At 37.6% G+C, this 18,431-nt stretch overlaps 1 protein-coding gene and 1 long non-coding RNA gene across 4 annotated transcripts in view; one reads left to right on the forward strand and one right to left on the reverse strand.

Moving 5' to 3' along the window:
• The window catches only part of GDA (guanine deaminase), a 127,355-nt gene extending 114,243 nt beyond the window's left edge, over window positions 1–13,112 (forward strand). The window contains exons 11-14 of one of the 2 annotated variants that reach the window (XM_010807880.4): window positions 2,216–2,362; window positions 5,809–5,939; window positions 7,628–7,655; window positions 8,529–13,112. In XM_010807880.4, coding sequence (XP_010806182.1) covers window positions 2,216–2,362; window positions 5,809–5,939; window positions 7,628–7,655; window positions 8,529–8,551 — 329 coding nt within the window. In that variant the 3' untranslated portion in view covers window positions 8,552–13,112. The remainder of the gene's footprint in view (window positions 1–2,215; window positions 2,363–5,808; window positions 5,940–7,627; window positions 7,656–8,528) is intronic. The other variant, NM_001192620.3, reaches the window with a different exon arrangement.
• Window positions 1–18,431, reverse strand: part of LOC104969353 (uncharacterized) — a 116,327-nt gene that overhangs the window by 30,486 nt on the left and 67,410 nt on the right. The gene's annotated exons all lie outside the window — the stretch shown is intronic.

An 18,431-nucleotide genomic window follows, 5' to 3' on the forward strand; every position in this document is an offset into this window, starting at 1 on the left:
AAAGCTCAACATTCAGAAAACGAAGATCATGGCATCTGGTCCCATCACTTCATGGGAAATATATGAGGAAACAGTGGAAACAGTGGCAGACTTTATTTTTCTGGGCTCCAAAATCACTGCAGATGGTGACTGCAGCCATGAAATTAAAAGACGCTTACTCCTTGGAAGGAAAGTTATGACCAACCTAGATAGCATATTCAAAAGCAGAGACATTACTTGCCAACAAAGGTCTGTCTAGTCAAGGCTATGGTTTTTCCAGTGGTCATGTATGGATGTGAGAGTTGGACTGTGAAGAAAGCTGAGTGCCGAAGAATTGATGCTTTTAAACTGTGGTGTTGGAGAAGACTCTTGAGAGTCCCTTGGACTGCAAGGAGATCCAACCAGGCCATTCTGAAGAAGATCAGCCCTGGGATTTCTTTGGAAGGACTGATGCTAAAGCTGAAACTCCAGTACTTCGGCCACCTCATGCAAAGAGTTGACTCATTGGAAAAGACTCTGGTGCTGGGAGGGTTTGGGGGCAGGAGGAGAAGGGGACGACAGAGGATGAGATGGCTGGATGGCATCACTGACTCAATGGACGTGAGTTTGAGTGAACTCCAGGAGTTGGTGATGGACAGGGAGGCCTGGTGTGCTGCAATTCACGGGATCGCAAAGAGTTGGACACAACTGAACGACTGAACTGAACTGAACTGAACTGATTAACTATAGATGTACTTTTCCTCTAATAAAACATGTTAGCTTACTTGATATTTATACAAATTCATTTAACTTCTATATTCATTCTTGTCAAAGGCAGTATTTCAATTTAATTATGATTAGGGACTTATTTAAAACACTATAAAAATTCTCATTCCTCATCTAATGATGGCAGTGACAAATGTAAAGCTGTCTATATCAGCACTGATCATTTATTACACTAATTTTTCCAGAATATTTTAGTTCATTCTAAAAGCTCTTCCTGAAAAAATTATCATAAAGAAGTAGCTATTTAATTCCCAAAGTCCTCATTGGAATTAAAATAGAGTTAGGACAAGTTTTTTGGAGAAGACAATGGCAACCTACTCCAGTACTCTTGCCTGGGAAATCCCATGGACAGAGGAGCCTAGCAGGCTGCAGTCCATGGGGTCGCTAAGAGTGGGACACGACTGAGCGACTTCACTTTCACTTTTCACTTTCATGCATTGGAGAAGGAAATGGCAACCCACTCCAGTGTTCTTGCCTGGAGAATCCCAAGCACAGGGGAGCCTGGTGGGCTGCCATCTATGGGGTTGCACAGAGTCAGACATGACTGAAGTGACTTAGTAGCAGCAGAACAAGTTTTTAGAGCACAGAATTATGACTTTATTTTAGATCTCACGTTATCTATAATGGAATCATATTTGACCAGTTTCTCTGAGAGTTTAGGGAGTAGTCAAAGATGTTTCTTCTCTTAACTTTATTGAACATTTGGGTTTTGTGCTGGGTTGAATTGTGCTCCCCGTACCACCTCCCCCAAAAGGAAATATCTACCAGGAACATGTAAATATGGCCTTATTTGGCATAAAGATCTTTGCAAATGTAATTAAGGTAAAGCTCTTAAGATGAAGTCATTGTGAATGAAGGTGAATCCAATGATGAATGTCTTTATAAGAACAAGCAATGAAGGCGCATAAAGACACAGAAGGAAGAAGCCTATTTGAATATGGAGGCAGACACTGGAGCTACACTGCCACAAACCAAGGAATACCAGGAGCCCCCTTAAACTGGGAGAAATCAGGGAAGATTCTTCCCTAGACACTGTAGGGATGGTGGCCCTGCTACACTTTAAGACTTCTGCCCTCCAAAACTGTGAGAGAATAAATTTCTGATTTTTTTTTTTTTTGGCCACACATGTGAGATCTTAGTTCCCCAACCAGGGATTGAACCCATGCCTCGGCAGTGGGAGCACTGAGTCTTAACCACCAGACTACCAGAGAAGTCTAAATTTCTGCTGTTTTGAACCATCACATTTGTGGTAATCTGTTTCAGCAGCCCTAGAAAACTAGTAGAAGTATAATTTGATACTAATTGCAAGTTTTGAATTCCTTTAAATATTAGTCTGTGTCTATTCTGTGTTTGTAGATAAGGTCTTTTCTCTGAAGTATATTAAAGTGAATATCCATCATTAAAAACAGAAAAAACCCAATATACCTAATAATCCAGCTCATAAGGTTACTGTTTATTTTTTCTACCACAGATGTGGCTGGTGGTTATTCATCATCCATGCTTGATGCAATCAGAAGAGCAGTGATGGTTTCCAATATCCTTTTAATTAATCAGATAAATGCAAAAAGCCTCACCCTCAATGAAGTCTTCAGACTAGCTACTCTTGGAGGCAGCCAAGGTAATGAGCATTTTCTTTCTCTCTCACACAATGTACAACCATACCAATCTACGTCCGTGGCTGAAGTATGAAGGCTCATGATGCTGACATCAGCATGTATCCCCATATTCATGATTTGCATATCACATAATATACCCAAAGTTTAGCAAGTAAAGTGCACATTTAAGCATGTGGTAAATCATTATTTGAATGATTTGAATCATTAATATAGTAAGTTCCTTGTTTTTGGCAGAAGAGATGTTCAGTATGCAGTTATCATATTGTTGTAATGGATACTTGCATTGGTCACATGCATATGAATTCTTTAATTGGTTTTTTCCCATCAAGTCAAGTAAAGTGCTCTGTATTGGCCTGAGTAGTAATAATAATAATAGCCAAGACTTACTGGTTTCTTACCATGTGGTAGGCACTATGCAACATGCTTTATGGATGCTGTTATTTAATCCTCAGAACTACTGTTATTTATTCTATTTTACCAACCAGTTACCTGAGTGAGGCTTACACACCTGTCAAGCTGCGGTATATTATTTGAACCTAGAAATCTGATGCCAGAGTGCAGGTCAATGTTTTCCACTGCAATATCTTCCTGTATAAATCTCTTTTTTTCCTTCCTGTATAAAGCTTAGCCTAGACTATGTATTTTGTTTATATACTTAAGTACACTAATTACAAGCCTCCTTCAAAAGAGAAAGTTGTAAAAATACAGCTGGTTGATATGCAAATATTGTTCATCAGCTTTTCCCAGTTCTCATATGTAATTGTATTTTTACTGAAAAAATAGAACTTGGTAACAGTATTGCTTTCACTTTAGTATTGTAATATAATGTGGATGGATGATAATGAGCATAGCATGAAACCTTAGGTAGCTAGTGAGAAAGAAAAACATAGATCTTGAGGCAAGTGTATATTTTTTAATATATCTTGATATTTATGATAAATACCCTAGATCTTAGAAATGAAGTATGATGGAGGCCAGGGTATCCTGGGAAGAGAAACTTCTTGGCTCTTCTCTGAATGTTCTGCTATGATGAATGCCATAAAGAACATTTCAAGAAAAAGGTCATATGCTTTGCATTTTCCCATGTCTTAAGACTTCATTTTCTAAAGTTCTAAGTTTTAAAGGTTCTGTACTTTTAACAAGTGTGACACTCCCCACTTTCACATCTGAGTTCACATAGTTGTCCTACCACCTTAACTTCATGGTGTAAATGACTTATATTTAAATAATGCTTTTTTATTCTAGGCCGACTGTGAGTTGTTTCATCAGGATCCTGTTATCTAACCAGGCTGGCATGGGGTGTTTACCAAATTATTTCTACCTTGCTGTACAGCTTCCAGATCTATTTTCTGGGCCTCTGAGGTTACTGTTACAGAATTTCTTTTCCTTAGCTTGTGTCTCCACAAGAGTCTGAGCGAATGAGATGAATGCTTCCCTGTTAAAAGCTGGACTCTTCTAGCTTTACATTCACTCTCAAGATTAAGACAAATTGCCTTCACAGAGCCAACATCTGCTCCAGAGACAGTAAAATTGCATTTCTTAAAGTGCATTTGAGTTGCTTACCAGCACGGTTAGGCCCCTCTGCAATAATGTGAATTTAGATCAATTTACAATTCACTGAAAGTAGTTGTGTCTTTTTTTGGTTAGTTCATACCAGAACTCTCCAGATTCTAACAAATAATCCAGTTAGTTTATATATATATATATATATATATATATATATCCAAGTTCTTTGCAACCCCATGGACTCTAGCCCACCCAGGCTCTTCTATCCATGGAATTTTCCAGGCAAGAATACTAGAATGGGTTGCTATTCCCTCTCCAAGGGATCTTCTTGACCCAGGGATCGAACCCAAGTCTCCTGCATTGCAGGTAGATTCCTTACTGTCTGAGCTACCAGGGAAGCCCTTACATAGTGGCATAGTGGGGCTATAACACACACACACACATAACACATAACACACACACACACACACACACACACACAACACACACACACACACACACACCCTTGTCAAATCCTGGCAAATGAACCTGGTTATCTGGCCTATTAAACATACAATAATTTTATGTTGAATACAGTCATCAAAAACTCATGTTTGTCATGCTATTTGTCAAGTGAAAAACAACAAGTGGCAAGTGTAATGACAAGTGTCAAATGAAAAATGTCAAGTGTAATCAACGAAGGGGGAGAAGATTTCTAGTGACTTTCTATTTCATTCAGTTCTCCCCACAATCAGAAGTCACCCGGCTGCTTTTTAACTTTTCTATTTATGTTTGCACCTCTGTCTTCCTATAAGAATTCTTCAGCTAAAAAGTCTCTTTCTTTTCTCAGAATAAATGAGTTACCCTTTAAATAACCATTTAAGAACAAGCAGGATTTCTAAATGTGTGCTTAGAGCGTTGCCAAAGACTTTTGGATATCCATACATAGAAATATAATGCAGCGGTTATTGTCTAATATTTTCACACAGGACTGTATCCTGACAGTGACGGAATAAAAGAAATACATGTAAAAATTCAACTACAGCATGCTGCACTCCAGTTGACCTTTATTTTATGCATGCTTCCATTTGGAACACTCTATCCACATTATTGGCTTTAAGGAGCTTAAATTCAATACCCTCACTGACCAGGAAAACCAGCTACCCTCATCTTTTGAAAGTAAACCATAAAAATGAGAGATGTTCTTCCTTAACATCCACTGTTCATGGAACAAGAATTCTAGCTGTGAGATGGATCAAGTCAATAGACATTATTGACCTATGCCCTATGTAAAGAACCATTCTTCTCTGGCAACCAGGAAATCTTTAAGGTTACGGAGAAATTAGTCTGCTTTCTAAAGCACTGGGACTCTTGAGTTATGAGGATCCATTTACTTTCAGAAGTGAATATTTTTCTATTCAAATCATTTAAGGAACCTAGGATGGATATGCCTGCATTGACAAACATGCAAAAAAAAAAAAAGATAATTAGTTTTTACTTATTTGAAGTTCATTTCACTGCCACAAAAGTAGATCTTATCAGCTATTTTATAGAACAAAATAATAAAACGGGGAACGAAAGGAGTTGGAATGTTGGAAGGTGAAAAGGAGAGGAAAAGAAAGATATTAGGTCAATCATCACGTTTCTTAGAGGGACGAATGGAAATCATAGACCAACTGGACTGTGAAGGGCACTGGTAGAGCCAAAACAGACATACGATCAGAATTATTAATATGATCAGGGTGTTGAAGAGACCTCTATTCTCAGATTTTGCTTTCCCTCTCCTTACTCTGCTTTCTGTAAATTGAAGTCTTGCGGTCTATTGGAATGCTTTATTATTAAGATACTGATTTTTTTTTTTTCCTAGTGATATGTTGGCAGATTCTGTCCTTGTAAATTGGGATATTTACATGGTCCAAAGCTTGGAGATACTGACTGTTTGTTAATTTATTCCACCCTGTAGTCCTGGGGCTGGATAGAGAGATTGGAAACTTTGAAGTGGGTAAGGAATTTGATGCCCTCCTGATCAACCCCAAAGCATCTGACTCTCCCATTGACCTGTTTTATGGAGATTTTGTTGGTGAGATTTCTGAGGTATGTAAAAGGAAGTTGATCAAAAAGCATTTATTTCATGAACTAGTCATAACAACTTCCCTATTAGGAAAAAAAAAAGACACTGAAAAAGTTTAATGGAACAGAGGAGACTCTTATAAGGGAAGCTGGATCCTTTTAAGTTATTATAATTTCATGACAATAATGGTATAAATAAACACTTCTATTTTGAATATATTTGTATATTTGAAGGTACTTGACTCTAAGAAAACATAATATAGTTACCACTTATCGAACACACTTTGTATGTGCTAAATGGCATGGGATTATGCACCTTCATACATCAATTTTTGTTTAACTATCAGAACTATAATGAGAGGAATGTGCTATTAATATTACCATGTGGTTTATGGGGCAGTGAGACCTAAGGAAGGTTAAATGATTTCCTAAGAACTCATGGCTAGTAATTAATAGACAAGAGTTTGGATTCCATTCCAGGACTTTCTGATTTTTGGGGTCTGGGTTCTTGATCACAATGCTACATTGACTCTCTTAATTATAAGAAAGTGAGTTTCATTATTTTGTCCCTCTTATCATGTTTTGTATATATAAAATAAACTGGTTCTTCTTACTTTAATAACAATTCTTTATGAGATAGTTTTTGTTAAAATTTAACTATTGCCATTTAAAAATGATCCACTTATGAGAGTAAGTGTGATATTATATGTAACATACTGAAGTTTTTAGAAGGAAAGTGCTGGATTATTTGAAGTTAATAGCATTAGTTATTTTTATATTATTTAATCTTTTACTTTTTATTGATTGAGTGAATTTCCTGGAATATTAGAGTGAGTTTCTGGGAATAGGGTTCAGTCCCATTCATCTAGGCATTTTTCTTGTCTTATACACCTCTTAAAATATTTATATTATTATATTAAATTATTTAATTTATGTTAACACTTTCCCTCTGAAGATTTCAAGGTTATATATTAAGAACTTTCAGGCACTGGAAAACATTTGTTAATAATCAGTACTTTTATTTTTTTAGGCAAAAGACCATTTCTTTTTCATTAATAAAAGTAGATTCTGGGGTGTTCATTGGATACTAGCTTAAGTGAGACAGTGACTATTAGCCATAGAAGCTAGTTCCAGTGAGTAGAGTTATGTACTTTTGGCCATAGTTTAGCATTTTGACTTGGGATACTGGATTGTGGGTGACAAATAATTTCTTCCCCTTTACCCAGCTCTGTTATTGGAATAGACAGACACCAGTGTGTCCATTTCTGGGACTAAGTTCCAGCCAGGCTAATGTACACAACAGAGGGAATTACAGTACCTGTCAAATGGATGGATTATGTATCTTATCTCAAGACCTTTTTAGGGCTTAAATTAAAAATATTTTCACTGTAACTCCTTGATATGGAATGCAAGACTAAAGAAATTCACATGTGGAACTGCAAACATAGTGATAATCAAGATAGCATCTTTTATGTAAATATATAAATAAGTTTGGGCATTGAAATGTACAACATTTTTCTCCTCTGTGGGCTATATATATATATATATACAAAAGAAAAAAAGTCTGTGTTTAGAAAAAAATAAAAATAGATTTTTGCCATCGAGAAATAAGTTTATATTTCTGGGTTTTGCCAACCACTATTCATGGTCAATTTGGTTTTCTAAGTGCAGAAAATACTCTTTTTTATTATTATCTTTATTTTTCATTTTAGGCTGTTATCCAGAAGTTCCTATATCTAGGTAGGTATATATGTCTCTATGCTAAATAAAATCTTTTGTTGTCTCTTGGTATGCTCTCTGCAAATATTGTACCATATGTTAAGCATTATGTGTGATCATTTGCTTAGACTTACTGTTTTTAGCATTCCTTAGCACTGAGCCCTGGAGAAGGCAATGGCAACTCACTCCAGTACTCTTGCCTAGAAAATCCCATGGGCGGAGGAGCCTGGTAGGCTGCCGTCTATGGGGTCACAAAAGTCTGACATGACTGAGCGACTTCATTTTCACTTTTCACTTTCATGCATTGGAGAAGGAAATGGCAACCCACTCCAGTGTTCTTGCCTGGAGAATCCCAGGGGCGGGGGAGCCTGGTGGGCTGCCGTCTATGGGGTCGCACAGAGTCAGACACGACTGAAGTGACTTAGCAGCAGTAGCAGCAGCAGCACTGAGCCCATTTATGGTATAATATTTAAAGGCACTATTTGAAATGAACATGCTCTTTGAGAACATAGTATTAAAACCTAAACTTGAGGAATGGCAGGCAAGACGAGATCATCCTATACTTCCTCCTACACTTGTTCTGACCCTTCGGTCTGCCCCACCACATTGTGATAAGTATGTGGTGGAGTCTTTCCATGCATGCTTTTTTAATATGTTGTTTAGTTGCTAAGTCGTGTCCAACGTTTTTGTGACCCCATGGAATGTAGGCCACCAGGCTCCTCTGTCCATGGGATTTCCCAGACAAGAATACTGGAGTGTTGCCATTTCCTTCTCCAGGGGATCTTCCCGACCCAGGGATCAAACCCATTGCATTGGCAGGTGGATTCTTTGCCACTGAGCCACCAGGGAAGCCAGTTTTTTTTGTTGTTGTTGTTTGTTTGTTTTTTACCATAGTCACATTCAATTCTATTCACTGAGAGAGACAGAGAAGTAAATAGTATAGAAGATTCTATTCTTCCTCTCACTCCATTGGGTGACCTCTGAGTTCTGAGTGAATTTGGAGTGGAAGAGACACGTGGTATTTCTTGTGAAGTTCAATTCCTTGAAGCCCTTCATCTCACCATGCTGAGTATTATTTTGGGACGTAAAGATAAGTATTTCTTTTACAACTGGGGCTGGAAATGGAAAACACTTATTCTAGCTAAAAGGACAGTGATGGAGGGTCTATTCAACTTTACGTGAATTCTGTTTTAGGCATGTATTTCAGGCTCTAATCCTCAGATTAGATGCTGCATTTTCTATTGATAATATCTCCCTGTTCAGGTTATAAACAATGATTCCTTGATGTTTCTTTCAGGAGATGACCGAAATATTGAGGAGGTGTATGTGGGCGGAAAGCAGGTGGTTCCCTTTTCGAGCTCAGTGTAAGGCCCTCGGTGTCTACAAGTCTTCCTGGGGTAACGCAGTTCTGTACCTTCTCATGCCCACGTGGAGTTAGGAGTCAAAAAACAGTACCTTGTTCTTGGGGGGACTATCTCCCTCTGTGTCTAGTTACAGTATTCACTTGACAAATCTTTTGAAGGAAGTTGTGCTAATTCTCAGCTCTGGCTGGGAGGATTAAAAATTTCTCCTTTTAGAACTGTTTAAGGTTTACTTTAAAGCTCAAACATAAGGGAATGTTATTACTGGTGGTGTTCTTATTATGGGATTTAAATAAAATCTATTTCACATTTGGAAATGTGGAGAAAAAAGGATATTCCTATAAGGTTAGTTTCAGCTAGTAGATGTGAAAATTGGAAAACAGAAAATGAACCAGTGAGTATATTTTTACAAGGGAGAAAAAGTTAAGACTATGGAAAACATTGGAAAATCACTTCGGATTGTGTTTGAAAATTATATACTGAGCATACTAATTTAAAAAGTGAATCTGTTGAATTTTAAAATGTGTTTCTAGATTGACCTTGTGTTCTAGAAATTTGCACTTAATGGCATTTGCTTTTCAGAGACATGTTATTGTTGTGCTTTGCCTTCTTATGGGATGAAATGTCAGATATTGAATGCCACATGCTGTCTTAATATAGTTCTGTGCTTAAGTGTTTGACAGAAGTTGGTTATTAAAGATTTAATGTCTCTTGGGAATATTATTCACGTAACTACATAGCATAAATAGCTGTACTTTTGTGTACTTTAAAATACCTTAGAGTATAACTGTGTGATGCTATTATTGCTTCAGTTTTATCAGAAGAGAAACAAATTCCATACTGCACTGTTGTGTAGATTGGTGTCTTCATAAATTGGGGCAAGTTCTGGGCATCCAGAAGGTGTCAGTACTAAACGGAAGGGTTTCATTGTGATGACCTGTCCTCCCAAAGAACTATTCCACAGTCATTGGAATAGTCATTGGACTTTCATACTCATGTCAATCTGTTAGAACTTTAAAATGAAGGAAAAATCCTATTTGATAAATATTATTAAAAATCTTTAAACCCTGCATATTGAAATTACTCTATTTTCAATTTTACCTTGCCTTTTTAATTCCTAATAATTTTCAAGACATTAGAATTCTAGGATGATGAAAAATATTTAGATGCCCCACTAATGTTTATATTAATAGGACTTAATCTGTACTAGACATCTAGAAACAGTAAACAAATAGTGTTTTTATGCTTCCTAATATAGTGTGCTTTCCTATAACCTAGAATTAAAAACAAATTATGACTTTATGATAAAATCACTAAGAAATATTGATATTTAAATGCTATATTTAAATGCTATACTAAATGTTATTTAGATGCTATATTTTTCTCATTTAACTCCAAACCCTATAAACCAACAAGAAAAAGGAGATTTTCTTAATATATAATAACACTCATACCTAGGGCTTAGAGCTGACTCCTTATTATCACCTCATAATAGAGAACTATATGTAATATCACTAACTCCATATCTACAGAATGAAGAAGAAAATTTCTTCTCTGGTATGATAAATTTTATTCTTATACAGTTATGCTAATTCAGTAATCATTTGCTCAGTCTCCGGCCTCTCACCCCCGGGGAAACACTTCCAGACTTGTGCATACACTTCACATAAAGACAGAACAAAATTTGGTTTTATAGAGTTTGTGTTGTGAGGTTAACTCAGTAAAAACCCAGTTTCCAGTCTTAGTCTCAGTCTTCCCAGAATTCCTCGCTACAGAGCCATGTCACAGATGCCCCAGCAAAGCTCGTTCCATTTCTCTCTAGTGCTGGCAGGTGTGTTCTGCTCTATCTCCTCAATCCCTGCCAAAGGAACTTGGTTACCCTAGTGTCTAACCCACATGAGTGGGCAAAGGAATTTGGATGACATGCAAGATCTGCTAATCAGCAGAAACTGTTCTTAGCCTTGGAAAGATTGCACACGTTACCTTCCCGAAGGATGTACATTTTGATGCTGAACATTAGTTTTCATTTAGATTTAGGTCGCATGTGCAGTAAATGTAAGTGTAGCATCAGAAGCAGGAAGAATGGCCATATACAACCAGCCTGCCAAATGTTAAATTTAGCCCTGATAATATATTAGGACCTGAATTTCTTTTCTAGTAAAAATAGAATGTGTTAAAATTTGAGCTCCCTGCATCACTTATGTGTTTTACTTCCCCAAGTACAGTATTCCTGAATGTTGCATATGCTTTTTGTGGTAATCCACTCCAGTACTCTTGCCTGAAACTCCCATGGACGGAGGAGCCTGGTGGGCTGCAGTCCATGGGGTTGCTTAAGAGTCAGGAATGACTGAGAGACTTCACTTTCACTTTTCACTTTCATGCATTGGAGAAGGAAATGGCAACCTACTCCAGTATTCTTGCCTGCAGAATCCCAGGGACAGAGGAGCCTTGTGGGCTGCCGTCTATGGGGTCGCACAGAGTCGGACACAACTGAAGTGACTTAGGAGCAGCAGCAGGCATTAGACATACACATGCCCAGATGTTCTGCACTTTGAAATGTTGCCTTTGCTCAATGTGGGTTGACTTTTGAATTGCAGAGAGGCAGTATTCCAAGTCAATTCTATTTATCACTTTATTTTGAATATTTTGGTCCCAGACAGCAAAGGAAGGATTAAAACATCTTCACAGCCCCCTCACCCTACTCTGCACTATTTGCCTCAGGTTTCATGAGATTTTTAATAGAATATACTTTAACAGGTAAAAATGTATTCGATAGTAGAGACTATCATACATTTAAAAATATTTTTGCAACCAGAACACAAAAGCAGGCTAATTAGCCAATGTAAATTTAATTTTCAAAAGAGAGTAAAACGTAGGATTAGCACAGAAGAGGTTGTCCTTGTAATTATAAACTGAGACCAAGGAAACTCTGTCTCCTTATTTATTAGCTCAGCTTCTTCTGATTTAATTGCTGAAGGTTTTAGAATCCAAGAGAATATCTTGGAATAAGCTTCCTTCATGCTAGAAGGAGGTCTTTCTAAATTAATATTATGATCATTGAACCCCATTGGATCTTTTTATTTCTGTGAGGGTTCTGCATGGTCAAGGAAGGAAGTTGATGGGAAACACCCCTTTTATACTTAGTTGATCTGAGGTGTGGCCTTGAATATCCCCGTCTGCAGCTACCACTGAGATCTTAGCAGGGAAACAGTGGCTGTGAGATCCAGCAAAGAATTTTAAATCTTTATTCCCTTCCAGACTCCTCCTGTTTTTCATTTTTTCACCTCAGAGCCAGGTATATGGAAAGCTTTAAAAGCCAGCTAGCAGGCCTGTTGTATCAATTCTACCCTGTGCTTGCTATTCACGGAAGATATTCAGAGCTGGATGCTCCTGTAGCCAACTGGACAGAGATGATGATGCAAACAATCACATGTTTGCTTGTTTGTTTTTTAAAAGTGTTCTGAGTTATTAAAAGGTAGACTAAAAAATGAGTCATGGGCAGTGTCTTGAAGTAATTTTCAAATTGGTGGACTGTAAATTTTTGAGGTTTTTTTCTTTGCAATTTCAGATCTATTTAGCCACTGTAGGTATGACTTTGGACCCTGACACTTTAATGTCTCTCAAGCATGGGAAGAAGTGCAGAAATGAACTGACAAATGTTAGAAACCCTGGCATTTGTCTCCTGCATGTTTTCACTCTCAGCCCCTCCTTCCTTCCCCTCCTACAGTCCTGAGTGTGAGAGATCAGAGGTGAGGGGTTAATTTGTAAATCTGGTCCAAACTGAGTGAAATGCAAAAGTTGAACAGGCCAATCATGACACTAAATGTAAATCCCAAGATGGTTTCCACAGTCCACAGGATTCAAGTGACTTGAACCATAGATGATATATGGTATTGATTTACCTGTTCACTTCCTACTCAAAAGTCTGTCAGAAACCACTTTCTTAAAATTGAAAACTACTTTACATTGTATTAAACTTCTGATCGCTGCTCTTAAGAATATATACATGTATGTATTCATGGGGACATTTTCCCTCAATGTTTATATGATTTGTTTATTGTTCCTGTGCTGTGATCTCTTTCTGCTTCAAACAAAAATAAATGAGGTTTTGTGTTTATATGTTTCTGTTGATGTGAGTTCTGTCTGATAGAAGTGAGATTCATTTTACAATGTTTTTCTCCTTTTAACATGAATTTTAAGAGATTGAAAGGGGTCAACTGTATGGTGATGGATGGAAACTAAAATTTTATGGTAAGCATGTTGTATACAGAGGTAGAAATATAATGCTGTACACATGAAACATATAATACTATAAACCAATACTATCTCAATAAAAAAAGAAATATCATAAACTGTAGAAAAAATAGGATATTTAGCTGTGGGCCAACATGTATCTTCTATCCTATAATAGTCACCATACATAGGTTTTTCAAAATTAAGCTGAGCTATAATGTTCATCCCTTTAGATTCAGATTAGTATTGCCTTTGATTTAAGCATAGTTGATATTTCATATGACTGGAATCTACCACAAAAAATACTCTACATCCAAAGACATAAAGACGAAACCACATGAGGCAATGAGAGGGGTGTACTTTGCAATGTAATTAAATCCCATACTACCTGGGTGGGTGACCCACAATCTAGAGACTAATTACATCACAGAAATTCTCCCACAGAGCTGAGAGCTCTGAGTTCCACATCAGGCTACCCAGTCTAGGGGCCTGGCATTGAATGGAGGAGCCCTCAGCAGATCTGGCTTTGAAGGCCAGTGGGGCCTGATTGTAGGAGCTCCACAGGACAGGGGTGGGGGATGGTAGGAAACAGGGGCTCCACTTCTAGAGGGCACACACAAGGTCTCGTGCACACCAGCACGCAGAGCAAATGCAGCTGACTTCCTTCCTTGAGCCTGAGCCAGATTTATCTGCTGGTCTTGGAAGGCCTCTTGTGGAGTTGGGAGGAGGGTGACTGTGGATCTGTCTGGGGTCATAAAACCTGGTGGCGGAAATATTGGTGAATGTACACCTACTTGAAGAGAGTACACCTACTCTTCCAGGAGGCAGACATATTGCTTGCATCATTAGCACAGAAACCTGCCCTCACCCAATGACCTGTAGGCTCCAGGGCTGGAGCACCTCAGGCCAAAGAGCTATCAGGGCAGAAACAAAGACCCATCAGCAGACAGGCTGCCTAAAGACTTCTTGAGCCCACAGTTACCTCTAGACATGCCCCTTGACATAGCCCTGCCCATCAAAGGGCCAGATTGAGCTCCACCTGCCAGTGGGTGGGCATCAGCCCCTCCTACCAGGAAGCCTGCACAAGCCTCTAGACCAGCCTCACCCACTAAGGGGCAGATACCAGAAGCAAGAAAACTATGATCCTGCAGCCTGCAGAACTGAGTACACAAACACATCAGAACCTACCCTGAGACCCTGATCCCTGGCCTTTGGGTGATGAGAGGACACTGTACTTCTGGGAGGGACACATAAGACATCCCTCACAGAAAGCCACTTCTCCAAGGCCAGGAAACATAACTAAGCTACTGTACACGTAAAGCACAAATAGAAATTTAAACAAAAGCGAAGGCAAAGGAATATGTTTCAGATGAAGGAACAAGATAAAACCCTAAAACAATAACTAAGTAAAGTGCAAATAGGCGATCTACCTGAGAAAGAGCTCACAGTAAAGAACCCTTTACTTTTGATTGTAAAGACAATCAAAAACTCAGGAAAAGAATTGAAGCACATAGCAAGAAGTTACAAGAAGTTTTTTTTAACAAAAAGAAAATATAAAGAACAACCAGAGTTGAACACAATAACTGAAATGACAAATACACTTGAAGCAATCAATAGCAGAATAAATGAGGCAGAAGAAAGGATCAGTAAGCTGGAAGACAGTAATGGAAGTCACTGCTGTGGAACAGAATAAAGAAAAAAGGAATGAAAACAGTTTAGGGACCTCCGAGACAACATCAAACACACCAACATTTTCATTATAGGGGTCCCAGAAGCAGAAGAGGGAGAGAAAGGACCCGAGGAAATATTTGAAGAGATAATAGCTGAAAAATTCCCTAACATGGAAAAGGGAACAGTCACCTAAGTCCAGGAGCACAGAGAGTCCCATACAAGATTAACCCAAGGAGGAACAGGCCAAGACACACAGTAATCAAATTGACAAAAGGATAAAGAGCAAATATTAAAAGCAAAAAAGGAAAAGCAACAAATAACATACAAAGGAAACCCCATATGGTTATCAGCTGGTTTTTCAGCAGAAACTCTGCAGGCCAGAAGGTAGTGGCATGATATTTTTTAAATGATGAAAGTGGAGAACCTACACACAAGGATACTCTACCTAGCAAGGCTCTTGTTCAGATTTGACAGGGAAATCAAAATCTATACAGACAAGCAAAAGCTAAAAGAATTCAGCACCACCAAATCAGCTTCACAGTAAACGGTAAAGGCAGAAAAGAAAAGCCCACAACTAGAAACAAGAAAATTATGAAACTACTAGAGCTCAAGAAGGGAATGGCTACCCACTCTAGTGTTCTTGGGACTTCCCTAATGGCTCAGATGGTAAAGAATCTATCTACAATGTGGAAGACCTGGGTTAAATCCCTGGGTCAGAAAGACCCCCTGGAGAAGGGAATGGCTACCCACTCCAGTATTCTTGCCTGGAGAATCCCATGGACAGAGGAGCATGGCAGGGCTACAGTTCATGGGCTTGCAGAGAGTCAGACACAACTGAGCAACTTTCACTTTTCAGAAACAAGAAAATTACAAAACTACTAGAGCTCATCAATGAATTCAGTTACAGGACAAATAAAGTTACAGGACACAAAATTAATACACAGAAATCTTTTGCATTCCTCTATACTAACAACAAAAGATCAGAAAGAGAAATGAAGGAAATAAATCTCATTTACCAGTGCATCAAAAAGAGTATTTAGGAATATATCTCCCTAAGGAATCAAAAGACCTGTCCTCTGAATACTATAAGGTGCTGACGAAAGAAATCACAGAAAAACAGAGCTGAAGGAATTGGGCTCCCTGACTTCAAACTATGCTATAAAGCTACAGTAATAAAAACAGTTTGGTGGGACTTCCCTCATGGTCCAGTGGCTAAGACTCCATTCCAATGCAGGGGGCTCAAATTCAATTCTTATTCAGGGAACTAGATCCCACATGCTGCAACTAAGACTTCAAATGCCCCAACCAAAGATCCCACATGTTGCAACTGAAGAACCTGTATGCCACAGTGAAGACTGAAGTTTCCGCATGCCACAACTAAGACCCAGGACAGCCAAATAAATAAATAAAAAAAAGAAAACAGTATGGTACTGGCACAAAAACAGAAATCAATGGAACAGGATGGAAAGCCCAGAAATAAACCCGTGCACCCTATGGTAAATTAATCAGTGACAAAGGAGGCAAAAATACAGAACGAAGAAAAGACAGCCTCTTCAGTAAGTGTTGCTGGGAAAACTGGATAGCTACAAGTAAAAGATTGAAGTTAGAACCTTCTGTAACATCAGACACAAAAATAAGCTCAAAATGGAATAAAGACCTAAATGTAAGACTGGATACTATAAAACTTTTAGAGGAAAACATAGGCAAAACACTCTTTAACATAAATATTGCAGCATTATCTTTTTTGAATCTATCTCCTAGGGTAATGAAAATAATTAAAAAATAGAAACTAATTAAACTGTAAAGCTTCTGCACAGCAAAGGAAACCATAAATAAAATGAAAAGACAACCCACTGGATGGGAGAAAATATTTGCAAATGATGTGACCGACAGGGATTAATTTCCAAAATATACAAACAGCTCATGTATCTCAATTAAAAAAAAAAACAAACAACCCAGTCAAAAAATGGGCACAAGATCTAAGCAGATATTTCTCTAAAGAAGATATATACATCACCAAAAAGCACGTGCAAAGATGCTCAACGTCACTAATTATTAGAGAAATGCAAATATAAACTACAATGATGTATCACCTCATACCAGTCAGAATGGCCATCATCAAAAAGTCTACAAATAACAAATGATGGAGAGGGTGTAAAGAAAACGGAATCCTCCTACACCGTTGGTGGAAATGTAAGTTGATGCAACCACTATAGTTTTCTATAGAAGGAGGTTCCTCAGAAAACTGAAATAGAACTACCATGCTGTGCTGTGCTTGGTTGCTCAGTCATGTCTGACTCTTTGTGATCCCATGGACTGTAGCCCGCCAGGCTCCTCTGTCCATGGGGATTCTCCAGGCAAGAACTGGAGTGGGCATTTGTTTTACATAAGATGACAATATATATTTTAAATGACAAATCTTATATTAATTTTGAATTGACTAAATGTGAAAATTAAAGTACTAAAAATATTTCTCTGAATTACTGATTTAATTGATTAATATATTAAGCTACACATGTATCTATCATGGTATATATTATGAGCTTGACAAAATGTTTATAGGAGCTTTATTTTTTTTTTTTGGATAAAATACTTTTATTAAATCTACTGTCTGTATTCTAATACTGTTAACTGACCCTCAGTGTCCTTTTTAGCACTTTTTCCTTCTAGTACAAGATCTAGTCCAGGATCAGATATTGCATTTCATTGTCATGTTGATAAAGTCTCTTTTAATCTGGAACACTTTTACAGCCTTTCTTTGTTTTTTATGATATTACTTGTTAGGATTTGTCTTACATACTGTGGTGCTCCCATGTTGGGTGGATATATATTTATAATTGTTATATCTTCTTCTTGGATTGATCCTTTGATCATTATGTAGTGACCTTCTTTGTCTCTTTTCACAGCCTTTGTTTTAAAGTCTAATTTATCTGATACGAGTATTGTGACTCCTGCTTTCTTTTGGTCCCAATTTGCATGGAAAATGCCATGCCCTCCTCCAGGGGATCTTCCCAACCCTGGGATTGAATCCAGGTCTTTTTGAGAAAATACTTTTGATTTACCTTTTTAGTTTAACAGCTGTTATTTAATTAACGCTGTATTTGTTCTTATTGCCTAAAACAGTATTTTCCAAATATAGATGGTTTAAATATAATTCTTATGAATACATTATTTTCACTTCAGTTTTATTTCTAGATAAATAAAAATTATTATTTATATCATCTAGAATCAGAAGGTGTAAGTATTTTATTTTGATTGAAATAAAAATCCACTATATTAAACCATAATTGAGAGAGGTTTGACATGACTGGATGAAGACATTTCAAACAATAAAGATCATTTCTATCTTCTATGAGATTTACTAGAAGTTTATAAAAGTTACTTAATATTTATATCAAGTTTTCATTGGTTTCAAATACAGTGCAACCGCCCCCCAAAAAAACCCCACAAAAGACCTAAATAACAACACCCACAGCTAAATTTAGTAATATTTTTATTAATTTAATCCTGAATTTTCTGGTTATTTTAGGGG

Source organism: Bos taurus, chromosome 8, assembly GCF_002263795.3.
Source record: "Bos taurus isolate L1 Dominette 01449 registration number 42190680 breed Hereford chromosome 8, ARS-UCD2.0, whole genome shotgun sequence".
Taxonomy (NCBI): Eukaryota; Metazoa; Chordata; class Mammalia; order Artiodactyla; family Bovidae; genus Bos; species Bos taurus.